At 40.4% G+C, this 13,687-nt stretch overlaps 1 protein-coding gene across 1 annotated transcript in view; it reads right to left on the bottom strand.

The window, feature by feature from the left end:
- Positions 1 to 898: 898 nt before the first annotated feature.
- ITGA9 (integrin subunit alpha 9) overlaps positions 899 to 13,687 on the bottom strand; it is a 456,855-nt gene continuing 444,066 nt past the window's right edge. Inside the window, exon 28 of the mRNA XM_019508716.1 lies at positions 899 to 1,821. Within this exon, the coding sequence (XP_019364261.1) occupies positions 1,723 to 1,821 (99 nt within the window). The 3' untranslated portion in view covers positions 899 to 1,722. The remainder of the gene's footprint in view (positions 1,822 to 13,687) is intronic.

Here is a 13,687-nt window from a genome sequence, read left to right as displayed (position 1 = left end):
GGACACTGGAAGACTGCAGATGGCTCATTTTATCTCCATGGAGCAGACTGAAGGTACCCTAACACATGCTATGCAGCATGGCCCAATTAACCCTCACCTGAAATGGTATAACTTTGAGGCATTCAGAGGGCACTTAGCTTGAGTTAACAAGCTTTACTATGCGGACAATAGTATTTTAAGTGCTCTTAGTATATGTAACATGTAACTTCACCCTAACATGCAAGCCTTGATTCTTCTTTCCCTCACACTGATTTTACACTAGCATTTCAAATTAATTACACTGAAGCAAAGTAAGAGGAAAAGTCTATTAACATGGATGGCACCAGGAGCACTATTTCTATTCAAATACCCAATTGCTCTTTTTAAGACCATGGCTGAATTCATTGAACAGTGTTTCCTCCAATCCAGTAAATGATCTACTACAGGAAATACGTGTGTTTTACCAAAGTTTGTATCTAAATTAAATTTGGCTTTAATACCAGGTGATGGATGGTATCTAGTATCAAAAGCACGCACATTTGGAACCTCCAAATTTAAAAATACATTTAATTTGCTCATCAAGCCAATACTGCCAAACTTTAAAAGGTTATCACATAAAAAAACATGTAACTTGCATGTCTACATTCAGAAGGTGAGGATAATGGTCATATCTTATGGATATTTACCATTAGCAACACTGACAGCAGCAAGTGAAACAAATTATGACCATTAACAGTAGCATAAAGACTATCTCTCATACAATTGATTCTAATATTGTTCTCAACTCCAAACTATTTGTTGATGCCTTAGTGGTTGTACCACTTCTGTTACTGTGGAGTCTTGACTGCCCAATTTTGCTCATTGTCAAAGGGCTACATGTTATGAGGAACAGAGTTTGCCAAAGGAAAACATTCTTTGCCACTTTCTTCAGTACAATATGCTTTGTGATCAAAAGGCTATTTTTCTGGAGTAAAAAAGCCAACGTGAACAATATTTTTGCAATCTGGGTAGGAGGAATTGTTTCCCTCAATTTAGATTACCGAAGGATAGATTCAATTGTAGAAAATCATATGGAAATAATACTTCAGGTTCTTTAGCTCATAACTCAAAAATCACCTTGAACTTGAAAAAAGTGAAAAGCACACTGCCTTTACATGATTTATACACAACTTTACAAAGCCTTGTGGATTTACTATGTGAGGTTTTTCAGCTACTTTTATCTGCATTTTTTTTGCATTGAAGTTCAAAGAACAATAAGATTTATATATACATATATGTAATTCCAAGATCTTAGCCAGATATCAGTGCTTGAGTGAACTATATAGCTATTCAATAGAAACAATAAAACATTGATACAAATATAAAGACATAATCAGTATAAAAAGCTTATATTTATAAAAATACTTTTAGGTAACAGTCTTCCCCTGAGGGTATACCACATATGTTGGATTCATAAATATTGCTCTGCACTGCAGCTTAGTTACCAAAGTTCAAAGTTCAACTTTTATGGGACATGTAAATCGCTCCAGTCACCTGACATGGCTGCAGTGGTTGCCTCAGGAATATGTTCCCTAGCTTGTTAGAATGATCAAGAACACAGCATCAATGGGGTCTCCGAAAAATCTGGAGAAGATTCCTTCTTCCACATATGGAAGATACATGAGCAGGACCAATAGGCTAGCAAGCAGGTGTCTCATGACTGCGTTTTTGTTTCACTTTGCTTTGCTTTGCTTTAGTGGCAGGTCACTGGTTTTTCTGGACCCAGTCCCAACTATCTTCATTCTCCTTTCTGTTCTTCTCAGCCTCAATGATTTCTTTGTATCTCCTTCGGAAAAAGCCCATCTGCAAATTGAAAGAAACATGATCAATACATCTTGCATCTCAATGAATGAAAACCAGCCCTGGTACTGATAAACAGCATGGTACAGATTCTAATGACTAAGTCTCCCGGGCCAAATCAATGTAGTTGCTCTTGATTTACATGAGCATAAATGAGCTCAGTACTGGGTCTCAAATCTTCAGGAGTACTCTGTTTCCCTACATCAAAAGTCCTCTTACATCAAATACAGTGAAAAATGCTGTATTTTAGATGGGCTGAGGAGGCAATGTTCAGAGCCTGTTGGCTTTGGGGCAGAACTGAAAGCAGTGCTGGAATTTGGGCTCCGATTCAAAACTGGCAGTCTCATGAACTGTCCTTAGGCAATTCTGATAAAGAAAGGCATCAACTTAAGATCAAATGAACTTGCATTAATGTAGCCAAGTTACAGGGCAGAAATCTCACAATTCCAACCATTTTCAAAAAGAATCTGGTTGTAGAGTCACATTCGTTACAATTTAACTTCACTACTATAAATCAGTCAGTTTTGCTTAGCTGCTTTCAGAAGTCCAAGCCCCCCACTGCCATGCATGCAAGTAATTCTTGGATGAATCCCTACTCAGTTTTTGTAAGGTCATTGTGTAATAAACCTATTCATGCCTGTGCAGAGGAACCTGTTAGTTAAGATCATCTGGTAGAAATTTTTTTCTTCAGACCCCCTTTTTTGCCAAATATTTTCCTTTTCATCTATCAATAACCACAAAGTAGTTTGCCGTTCATAAGGCAAAATAATATGCCTGATCTTATAAGGTGCTGAGCACCAACACTGACTTAACTGGGTGAGGACACTGTTCAGCAGATTTTCCACACTTTGCAGGATATGTCCTGCCTCTGATTGTGACTGCTGTTTTCTAAGTACCAACACTTGCTAAAAAGAATGCAATGGTTTTCATACCAGCTCAGATCAAATATCTCAGCGCTCTCTTCTGCTCTGTTTATTAAGCTTTTTACATAAACAAAAATGATTTTAGCACTAGGTTTTGGTAAGCATTCAAAAATAATTCCTCAAATTTAGCAGCACACCACTGAGACCATTAAGTCAATATTTTGTTCATTATAATTAAACATTTATATGACTCCTACTACTCTAAACTTGCTTTCTTGCTCCTGCTGGGTAAAACATAATGCTTTAGTTCTCCTCCACTCAGTCAGTTATTAACCTTCCCTCTTCCCAGACTGACTATACTTAAAATATTTGGTTGGTTCATTATGCTATGTTTGTGTTATAGGTAGTGCTGGTACTTCCAGCACAAGTCAGGTTGTGCCTACAGTGAATGAGGGTGCCTAGCTGCCAGACAGGAGAGGGGAGGGGGCAAAGGGATGTGCTGCTGAGTGCTAAGCATATGCTGCTAAGGATGCTAAGCATGGGGTTGGGGTAGAGGGCAGGAGCCTTACTTGCCTGAAAGAGGCAAAGTCTGCCCACTGTAGTGGTTGCTACAGGAAAAGAGAGGTGTCCCTGCTCCTAGCTGCTGCTGCTGCACTGGCAGTGGTGTGGGGCTGCTGCTGTTGCCCCCAAACCCCCCAGGGGGCAACACACCCATTAAGTTGGTGTCTGGCACTGGAGCCCCACTCACCAACCCCAGGTTATGCTGCTGGATTTACAATAGGTAGATAAATATCATCTCAGTTTCACAGATAAATAAACAGATTATTAAAGTGACTTTGAAGTGACATCCCAAGACCAGAAGAAGATTTAGTTTTAGAGCTAGAATGAGAACTTAAACATGACCACCTCCTCATCTCATGCACAGGCCACTGGACCTCACTTTCCCCTCTGTTGTTCTCAGGAGGACTAACATAGCCAGCCAGCCAGCCATGGATTAGAATAGTTGGCTTCTGTAGCCACTAGCACATGGGGGAGAGATGGAGCTAGTATTCACGTCTGGACACATCCGACTCCATAGAACAAAAGAACGGGGACCCTGTTACAGGTGGATCACCAGGGCACGATCATCAGTAGGGCTTCAGAGAAAAGAAGAAACTCGTGTCACTTGAGATGCAGTTGGACACTCTCTACCTCTGCCACGGTACTGCTTTATACAGGCACCAAAACAAAATATACCCCTTCATATGGTTTGGGGAGCTGCAGGACTATTCATTTTGCAAATATTGCTCTACTCGAAAAGTGACTCCCTAAAACCGAGATGGTTGATTCCATGTTTCCAGGTTAAAAAGAAACAGCGGCAGCTGCTTTTCTAACTGCCTATCCTTTATACTTACTTTCAGGACAATATGAGTTCTTCCTTTGCTGCACACATCATTACCAGTAAATAAAGGTTTTGCAATTATACCTTTAGCCACACTACAGTGTACAGCAATCACACTGGGGTATAGTCTGAAGACAGTGACAGCTCAGGCAATCCCAGTGGAAACATCTCACTGATGTCAGTGAACTTTGGGTCAAGGCTACAGGGGTTACTGAAGTCAATGGTAAAGCTTCAATTAACTTTCTTTGTGCTGGATCAGGGCCCTAGTGAACAATTCTGTTGATATCGCAGAAAAAAAGAACAGAATCCAGCTTTCTCTCCTTACTGTTCTGGCTCTGCAGGGTTAGCAGTAAACACTTTTTGTCACAGAAGTCAGCAGATACACCTTAGAATACACATAAGGAACAGATGTGTTGACTAAGCGGGTGTCATTTTTATATAGTCAGTTTTTAAAGCAGACCTACACATTCAGCACATTAGAAAAGAAAATTGCCACAGGAACTGTTTTCCTAAGATTAACAAGAAAAGTTCAATTTATAGCTTTTAAATCAGGTTTTAAACCCTAAAGGTTTCCATCCTTCATACCACCATATCCTTGGAACAATAAAATCCACACTTGAAGTTATAATCAAAATTATAGAAAGGCTTTTTAATTTCCTCCAGGGCCAAACAAACAAAAGCAAACTCTTTCCCACTGTTATTTTAATAAAAATTGTCTGTTTGCGAACATCTGCTTCAGGAATTATCTTTAAAAGTTTGTTATGATAGTTCTGGTATTTTACTATTTCATTACTAGAAAAGGAGTGCTTTCACACGGCTTTCCAACAGATATAAAATGAACTGAAAGCCTTAATAAATATTACTGAAGAATGAAATCTAGCATCTACAGGTGATCTTACTATGAAATCATATATGTCATCTTCTATAAATCTATGTGAATGATGTAAAACCAGGGGAGGAAGATGACTTAAATCAAATGGAAACAAAGAAAGCTTGGACAGGCAAATTGGACCTTAATTTTATTTTTTAAAAAGATTTTGTTTAAAAGGGCTTAGGGATTGACTAAATTTGATATCCCCTAAAAGGCAAGGAAATACCAAGTTATGGAACACTGTATCCAAATGCCTGCATATCACATTTCAACTGACAGCAACAGACTCAACTTCATTACAAGGAACTTTCATTAACTTGCAACTGAGGAGGAAATATATTATGCATTAGGTCTGTGCGAAAAAGCACCATTCCACTTCAACTTCCTTTTTGACAGAACAGGGGTTTGTTTTGAGTTTTGTTTTGTTTCAAAAGCACTGTTTTGTTTCGTTTCATTGAAACTGTTCCACTGTTTCGATGCTTCACCCATAGGCTATAATAGGGAATCATGAAAATGCCTAAAACGTTGTCATTTCCCAACTAATTTGGATGAAACTTTCAGGGATGGTAGCCCCTTCTGAGGGCATGAAGGCTGCCAAGTTTTAAGGAGACAGGTGCAGAAGTTTCTGGGAAACTGCACCCCAAGTTGTTGACAAGCAAAACTTCTCTCACTTGCCAGCAGCCTCCTGTCATCCAGCCCAGCAGATCCAGGGTCCTGCACCCCTGGGAGGGCTCCAGGGCTGTGCCGGACTCCTCCCAAGGTGTGCAGGCCCCCAATCTGCCTGCCAGATGACAGGAGGCTGCTGCTGCACCTGGGGCCAGCAGCAGTATCAATCTTCCCAGAGCCAGGTGTGGGCTGCGCCCAGCACTGGTCCCAGGCAGCAGCAGCATCTTCCTGTCATCTGGCAGGCAGATTGGGGGCCTGCACCCTTGGGAGGAGTCTGGCACAGCCCCCGCAGCCCTCCTGGGGGTGCACGCGGGACCCCAATCTGCCTGCCAGATGACAGGAGCCTACTGCTGCTGTCTGGGACTGGCACTGGGTGCAGCCTGCATCCACCACCAGGAAGATGCATGCAGATCCAGGGACCCGCAGCCCTGGGAGGGCCAGGGAATGTGCCAGAAGAGAGAAGAACATAGGGAGGGAGAAGAAAATGGGAAAGAAAAGGGAAGTGTGGCAGGCAGGAAAAGCAGGTTGGGGCAACTGAGGGACTGCAGTGGTAGGGAAGGAGCAAAATGAAGAGGGCCCAGTGATGAATGACAACATAGCAAATACAAAATCGGATCCAGAGTCTGAGTTTTGAGGTTGAGTGAGTGCAATGTAAGGAGGCTGTTAAGGTCCTTTGGAGTACAATGTTTTGAGTGGGGGGACTGATCCTATCAGCAGAGGGAGCAGACACTTTCTACATCCTCTCCCCTCAAAGGTTTTGAGATTCTTTCAGCATTTTTCTACTATGTGTAGAACAATGGTCACCCAGCCCTCAGATAAATCCAATGGGAAGAAAGACTGTTGAGTGTAGATTAAGATCTTGTAGCCTTACTGGAACTGGCATAAATTTGATGTTTGGGTTCAAAGTCTGAGAACTTCATCAGCTTTTTCTGTGAACTAATTTATTCCCTAAAATATGTTAGTTGTCTTTTAATATAGCCTTGCTGTCCTCTCCAGTATTCCTTGAGCAGAAACTGAAACTATATACATGTCAAAAAAAAGACCCTAAGATAAATACTAGATAAAGCGATAGTTTGTGTTAACTCCAAGCGTAAAAGATGTCTTTTTGCATTCGCTGCATTTGCTGCTTTCCCAGACCTGAAGAAAGTCACTTTGTGTCTGAAAGCTTTTCTAACATCTCTCCCAAATATGATGCTGGCCCAAAAAAATATATCACAAAAAACTCTTGCTTCACATATTTTCTGAGACAGGAACCATCATGGGTACAGACTAAAAAAAAAAATCTCTTTAATTTTCCATTTAAAGCAACAGAAAACTAAGCATGTGCCGTTTACATGCATTCATTTTGAAGCTGATTCAAGACATTTCCCTGTGCTGTCAAGTCATCTACATAAACTACCCTTTTTAAATAAGCACTACTCTCCTTTGTGGTTCTGTCGAGCTTAAATCCCTATTGAAAAATATAGACCAGTGATATGTGGCAGGACCTGCCTAAAGGTGCATTCTGACATGTTCTCTTATGTGAGCATACAGACAAAGAGAAGGCAGACAAGGTTCCTTGGGTAGATGTGGTATCTTTTATTAGACCAACTAAAGAGTTGGGAAAATTGTTCTTTGCAAGCTTTCAGGCACAAACACCCTTCTTGAGGCACAGTGCCTAAAAGCTTGCAAAGAACAATTTTTCCAACTATTTAATTGATCTAATAAAACATATCACATCTACCCAAAGAACCTTGTCTGCCTATGTCCTTAGACCAACACGACTACAACCAACACCCCCAGACAAACAAAAAGCACTAATCAAAGCGATCCCTATATGGAAGTGTCTTGATACATTATTTAATTCTCTGGACCAATTCTATCCTGCCATCTGCTACCTTTTCAGAAGCTGGATATTGACCTAGTGAATTATTAACTGTTTAAATGACAACCCCCATCTTAGGGTTATCTACTAGGGAGCCAATGATGAATATATTTGAATGGTGAGTATATTTCAAAATGTGAATGGAGCTCACACTCAGATTCCAAAATCCACAGCAAATAAAAACAGCAGGAAACTAGACTACTTTACATTATTTACTGCAAAATACTTCTATTCAGAGTTTCTAGGATCACCAATTACACTTATTTTCTAACTGAATAAAAAATGAGGTTCTAGTACTTGCACAGTAACTTCATTTTGAAGCATGTATAATGAGAGGATAGTTAGTTTAACAGACTTAAGCGGGGAAAAACTGCTTCTCCCATTAGCATCATGTATTGGTAAAAGGCAAGAAAAAATGCCATAAACAGCTAAGTACTGATATAAAATACATTATGACTTGTATTACAATAGAGCCTACAGACCTCAACTGAGATTGGAATTACATTTTGCCAGGCACTGTTCAAACAAAAATGCCAGGACTACACACAAACATTTTGCCAATAAAGTAATATCAGTTAGGAGTGTTTTTATATATTTTATACTGGCAAAAGCCTATTGCAGATGCAGTTATATCAGCATGGAGGTGCTTTTGCTGATATAGCTTATTTAATTTGCCAAAATGACATACTATATCTTGGCAAAGGTACTTTCCTGCTACCATAAGCTGCATCGAGACTAGGATGTCTTGCTGGGATAGCTAAGCTAACAAACTTTTTTCTAGAATGAGTTACAAACTAAACAGAAAAGACAAAAAATTATTATCTTCCTATTTTTATATGTGCACCTGAGAGACAGAAAAATTAAGCTCTCAGAGTCACATAGGAAGTTTCTTCCAGAATTTGGAATTGAACTCAGACCTCCTGAGTCCAGTGTCTTAACCACAAGGTCTTCTATTTTCAAAAATACAATTTCTCTACTAACTAGAGCCAACATATAACCATTACTCAGAGTTGGTGAGCTGTTGTATTCTGGGATCATGTGCACTCTGAATCCTTTATTGCCACATCACTTTAGTCTACTGAAGTATACAGAAATCAGGTAAAGACATATATATCAAATTTTACTTTGGAAGTCTGGCGTGCTGCCAATACCTGGGCCTCCTCTTAAGAAAAGAGGCATATTTGAAAAGTAACATATTGCTTGTCCATAATAAAAAAAAAGAAACTCTATATTGGGCAGGAAGGATGATATTGTGGTTAAGATAGCTAGACTGGGACTGCAAAGACCTGGTTTCTATTACTGAGTCTTTCACAGACTTCCTGGCTTTCTTTGAACAAGTCATTTAACTTACCTGTGCCCCAGTTCACCCCCTGAAAAATTATATATACAGACACAGATGAGGAACTGAGGCACAGGCACATTAAATGAGTTGCCTGGAGATTGTTTTGCTTAATAAACATCACTCAAGGTTTCTGTAAGACAATTTGAAATGCTGTGTGCTTGTAGCTGATTCCAGTTTATTGCACAAGACAAAAGTGATGTGGCAATAAAGAATGTGAGAGGTATACAAACCCAGCACACATCAGTTCAGCAGCTCTTCCAATTATTTCTACATTAGCAAGCTGGCTTTAACAAAATACTGCTGTAGGAACCAAGGGTGAAATGTATACTTTAATTTTCAAGATAAGGACATGTATTGTACGTATTCTAGATAAAATAAGTATCATGTTTGCAAAGGTTTGGGTTTTTTTTTACATTATTGCCTATTTATGCTGAAAAGTAATAAAATACTTAATGTGCCTTTTTGCAAATTCATAGTAAAGTTAAAGAGAGTCAGTCAATTCAGACACTTGTCTCACATAATTATAAAAAAATATATTTGTTTAATGCTTTCTAGACATTACTCAGGCCAAATTTGCAAAAACTGCAGCCTAGGATTCACAGTATGTACACACACAGGCTTAGACAAGGAGGGTTCTTACAAAATACACATTTATTTGCAAGAAATGGGCAATTATACATGCATATGGGTGGTTTTCCATTGTATATATGTAATCTTATATTTCCCTATTTATTTTCATGCTTCTATATGGAATAGAATTCACTTCAATATGAAAATTGCATGCTGAATGTGAAATTTAGTCTGTAATAGTCTGCATCTTTAAGGAGTTTCTTATGCAAGTGGTTCAATTGACTTCAATGGGCCTACTTGAATAAGAGCTGTGATGTGAGTAACTTTTTCAGGATTGGGCCCCTGTATTTAAAATCCCAAATTATCTCACAGAAGTGATAACTAGGATTTAATTTTACCTGGACTTTGACAACACATTCCCATCCTACAATCCATATGTTTAAGAAGAAAGAATAATTGACTATCCATTGGCAGAATGTTTGATGCCAACTACCAAGCTATAAATTATTCTGCAAACTTGAGTGTAATAATAATGTAAACTCTCTCTCTCTCTCTCTCTCTCTCTCTCTCTCTCTCTATATATATATATATATATATAGTCTGTCTGTCCATAATGCTCTTGGGGGGCATGGCTCTCCTGGCAGGGCATGGCTCCAGCCAATGCTGTGCATGGTGCAAACTAGCTGTCAAGAATGATGGTGGGGATGGAGCGCTGCCATGACGGCAGGGACGGAGTGGGGGGGTAGGGGGGAATGATGGCGCATGATGGCATGGATGGAGAGGATGGCCCTGCTCCTAGGAGGTGGTGGCAGTGTGGGGTGGTGGTGGAGGGGGACAGAGGAGACGGTGGGGATGGCGTGGGATGGCAGAGTGCTTCCATGATGGTGGGGACGGGTGAGGGGCAAAGCCAGTGGTGCTGGCCTCGCCTCTCCCCACCTGGCCCTGCTCCTTGGAGGCAGCAGCAGCACGGGGTCATGGCGGCGTGGTGCTGGCCTCGACCCGCCCTCCCCCATCCCCACCATCATTCTTGATGGGCAGCTCACTAGTAATTTACATAAATGCTTTGTTGGATGATAACTGAATTTAATAACTTACATAGGGAATTGTGATGGAGCAGCCTTAGTGCTCCGTCACTTCAAGGGCTAAACCAGGGAGATGGCAGGTGCCTGATGAGGGTGGCCATTTAATGCTCAGCTCCCTGGAGTGGAGAGAACAGTTTGAGACCAGCCAGCAGGTCTCTGCTGAGCTCCAGCTCCAGGATCATCCTGGAGGTAAGGATGAGACAATGGGGAAGAAGGAGGCCTCATTGGTCCTGGGCATGGCCTGCAACTGTGCCCTGCCAGGGAAGGTTGGCCTGGTGAAACTACGTGTGGTGGGGCAGCTCCCCAGAAGTGCCAGGCCAGTTACCTCCCTGGTGAAAGGTGAGGAGGAGTGCCTCAAAACCCCAGCCCTCACATCCCTGGTAGGTTCGATTGACACAGAGGGAGCCCAGGCTCCCTGGAGTCCTGAGGCAAGGCCCCAGGCCGGTGGAGAAACCTGGAGCAGCACCCAGGCTCCCTGTGAGACCTGAGGTTGCAGAAGCTCTCAGAGTGTGTTTGTGTAAAGAAAGACCCAATGCAAACCACTGGAGGAAACATCTGTGAGGCACGGGACACGTAAGGGGTAGTTGGAGCATGTAAACACTGCCCCATTACAACTGGGGTATTTGAAGGACAGCCTCCCACCTACTTAACATCTTAATTAGATAACAACAGGGCATGGCAGGTGAGCAAGGCGGGCAGTATGCCCAGAGATGGGGGCGTGTCGGTGCTAACACTGAGCTTGAGAGTTGCCCTTGGCATAGGAATGTATACTTAACTGCTATAATTAATTAAAAACTTCACAAACCAATACAAAGTTGTAAGCCTTCCTGAATGCTTAATTTTTTACTCAATCCTGAATGTTTTTCAATTGTGTAATTCTATAAAGCAGTTTATATTTAAAAAAAAAAGCCAAACTCAACATGATAAACATGAAAAGTTCATCTCTGATTACGATTCTCAGAAAATAAAAGGAACAGAATGTCTATGGCTTATCTGTTTGGATAACCTACTACTATATTCAGATTTCTCAAAGCACAACAGGAACACAATAGTATTTGAATGTCATATGATTCTTGAAAGTATGATTTATTTAAGATGTATCCTAAGCCCCATTTCTTGTTTCCTCTCCAAAGGAAAAATAAAAGCTATTGAAAAATTTCTGGCTTTGTTTTTAAAACCAAACACTAAACTTTAAAGACTATTTCTGGAATCAGTAAATTAGCTACGCTGTTGTATTTTGATCTATTTGACCTGCCAAAAATATTAGACTGAAAGTTGTATTATGCACATCACTATCAACATAAATTATTTTTGTGGGATTATTAAAGGGGTTATAGTTGGTATAAGTTACTTTCCATTATGACACCAAGCTATGAGAGAGATATAACCTATACAAGTTATACTTTTTCCTATTCATACATTTGATTCTGAGGGTTAGCCATGATTTCCAATAAATGGGTGTATTAGTATTCCGGAATATGGGAACCTTGGAATTGTACATGCTTATTTGCAATTTAAGTCTACACATATAGTCTGTTTTTGGTTTGGGCTCCTATGAATGATGGTTATTTTCCTTATTTTTACAGAGACTTTATGAACCACAAAAAGGCCTTTCCTTTTGCCAGTGGATTAAATTTATTCATGTGAAGCTAGGATGAAAGCTGCACAGTTCCAATGGCTCTGACATGCATTGTATATATGGCAAGCACTGATCTTATTTGGAGAACACAGAAGTCACCCCAACTATTTATATTCTATTTTATATTGTTCATTTTATCTATAAAAACTATAGAGGCATTTCACTACTATTGAAATGTGGACACCTCTTGGGCAGATAGTCATGTATAAATAATATGCGGCCCTAAACAAATTAACTGGGATAGGGGATATTTTGGCCAGTACATAAGAATGCATGTTTTACTTGTATAAAAAAAGTGCAGTTGCATCCACACCTAATGTTACATTATAGTATGGTCAGAATTTGTATGCATTGTAAAGTATATGATGTTCAAGTGATCTATCTCAAATAATGAGTCAGTTCTCCCCAGCATATGGTTTGGGACTCAAGATCCTACAAACATTGGGTGAAACTTACCTCTGAGCAGAAAGTTAGCACAAGGCCTATAAACTACTTGAGATCCAATGTGGAATTCTGAGATCTTACGTAGAATTTAAGTGGTTCACTGACTCTCTGCTTGGACAAGTTTCATACTTTATTGGACAAGTGCCCCCCACTTGTCTATTCCTAAACATTCCAAGTTCTCTAATGGACTGATTAAATATTATCTTTATTCCATCAATATTTAATTAAGTCAATATTGGGTTAAATTCACATTCAAATGATAGGGGTTTGTTTTTCATTTAAAAATTCAATTGGCTCTCCAGTGTTTTATTACTATTATTTATCATGTGGTAGTTCTCAGAAAGCCCGCTCAAGGATCAAGGCTTTTTGTGCCAGGCCTCGAACTAAAAACAGTCAGTCATGTCTTTCTTCCTGGATGTCTGCCTTTGACAGGATGCACCATGCATTCAATCTAGGCAAATGGAAAGGTAGGAGGGCAATGTAACAAAACAAATATAGGGCTAAAAATGAGGAATAACTCTAGTGAAGCAACAAGGGAAATGAAAAATTCTCCGTATGTTGGTTGGTATGACTACACCTTTGAAATTTGGGCATTCCTTCATATGAACTGGATCAGACACTGCAAAATGGGTTATACTAACTCCTCTATTTATCCATCTAACCCTAACGGTACAAAGGTTTCAAGTGTCAGCATGGATCTTCAAATGGTCCTTAATTATTGAAGAACATAAAAGTATTGATTTGCTTCTTAAAGGATGCAAAAGTGACAGAAGGATGAGTATGTTGGGGCAGAAAAGGTCTGTCAAATGTGAAAGGTCAGTGATTCTAATTTCTAAATAGGCTTGCCTATCCCTAATTGGAGAACCTGCTATAGCAGGTGTGGGCAAAAGGTCAGCCCCAGCCCACAAGGCCCCTATAAAATTTAGAAAATTAATATTTATCTGCCCCTGGATGTCTGTCAAAGATGACAGGAGCCAGGGCAGTAGGACCCAGGGGAAGCCATGGCAGGCCCCAGCAAAGGCAAGGCCTGCCCAGACCTGCCCCCCCCAACTGGAAGCCCCTGCCCAGCAGAGGTTCTGGCCTGGGACTGCGGGGCCATTCATGCCTGCCTGTGCCAGAGTGAGAAATTGAGGTAAGAATGGAGGAG

Source organism: Gavialis gangeticus, unplaced genomic scaffold (genome assembly GCF_001723915.1).
Source record: "Gavialis gangeticus isolate Ggan-Ray unplaced genomic scaffold, GavGan_comp1, whole genome shotgun sequence".
Lineage (NCBI taxonomy): Eukaryota > Metazoa > Chordata > Crocodylia > Gavialidae > Gavialis > Gavialis gangeticus.
Note: the sequence above shows the minus strand (reverse complement) of the source record. Positions and strands in the feature narration are given on the sequence as shown.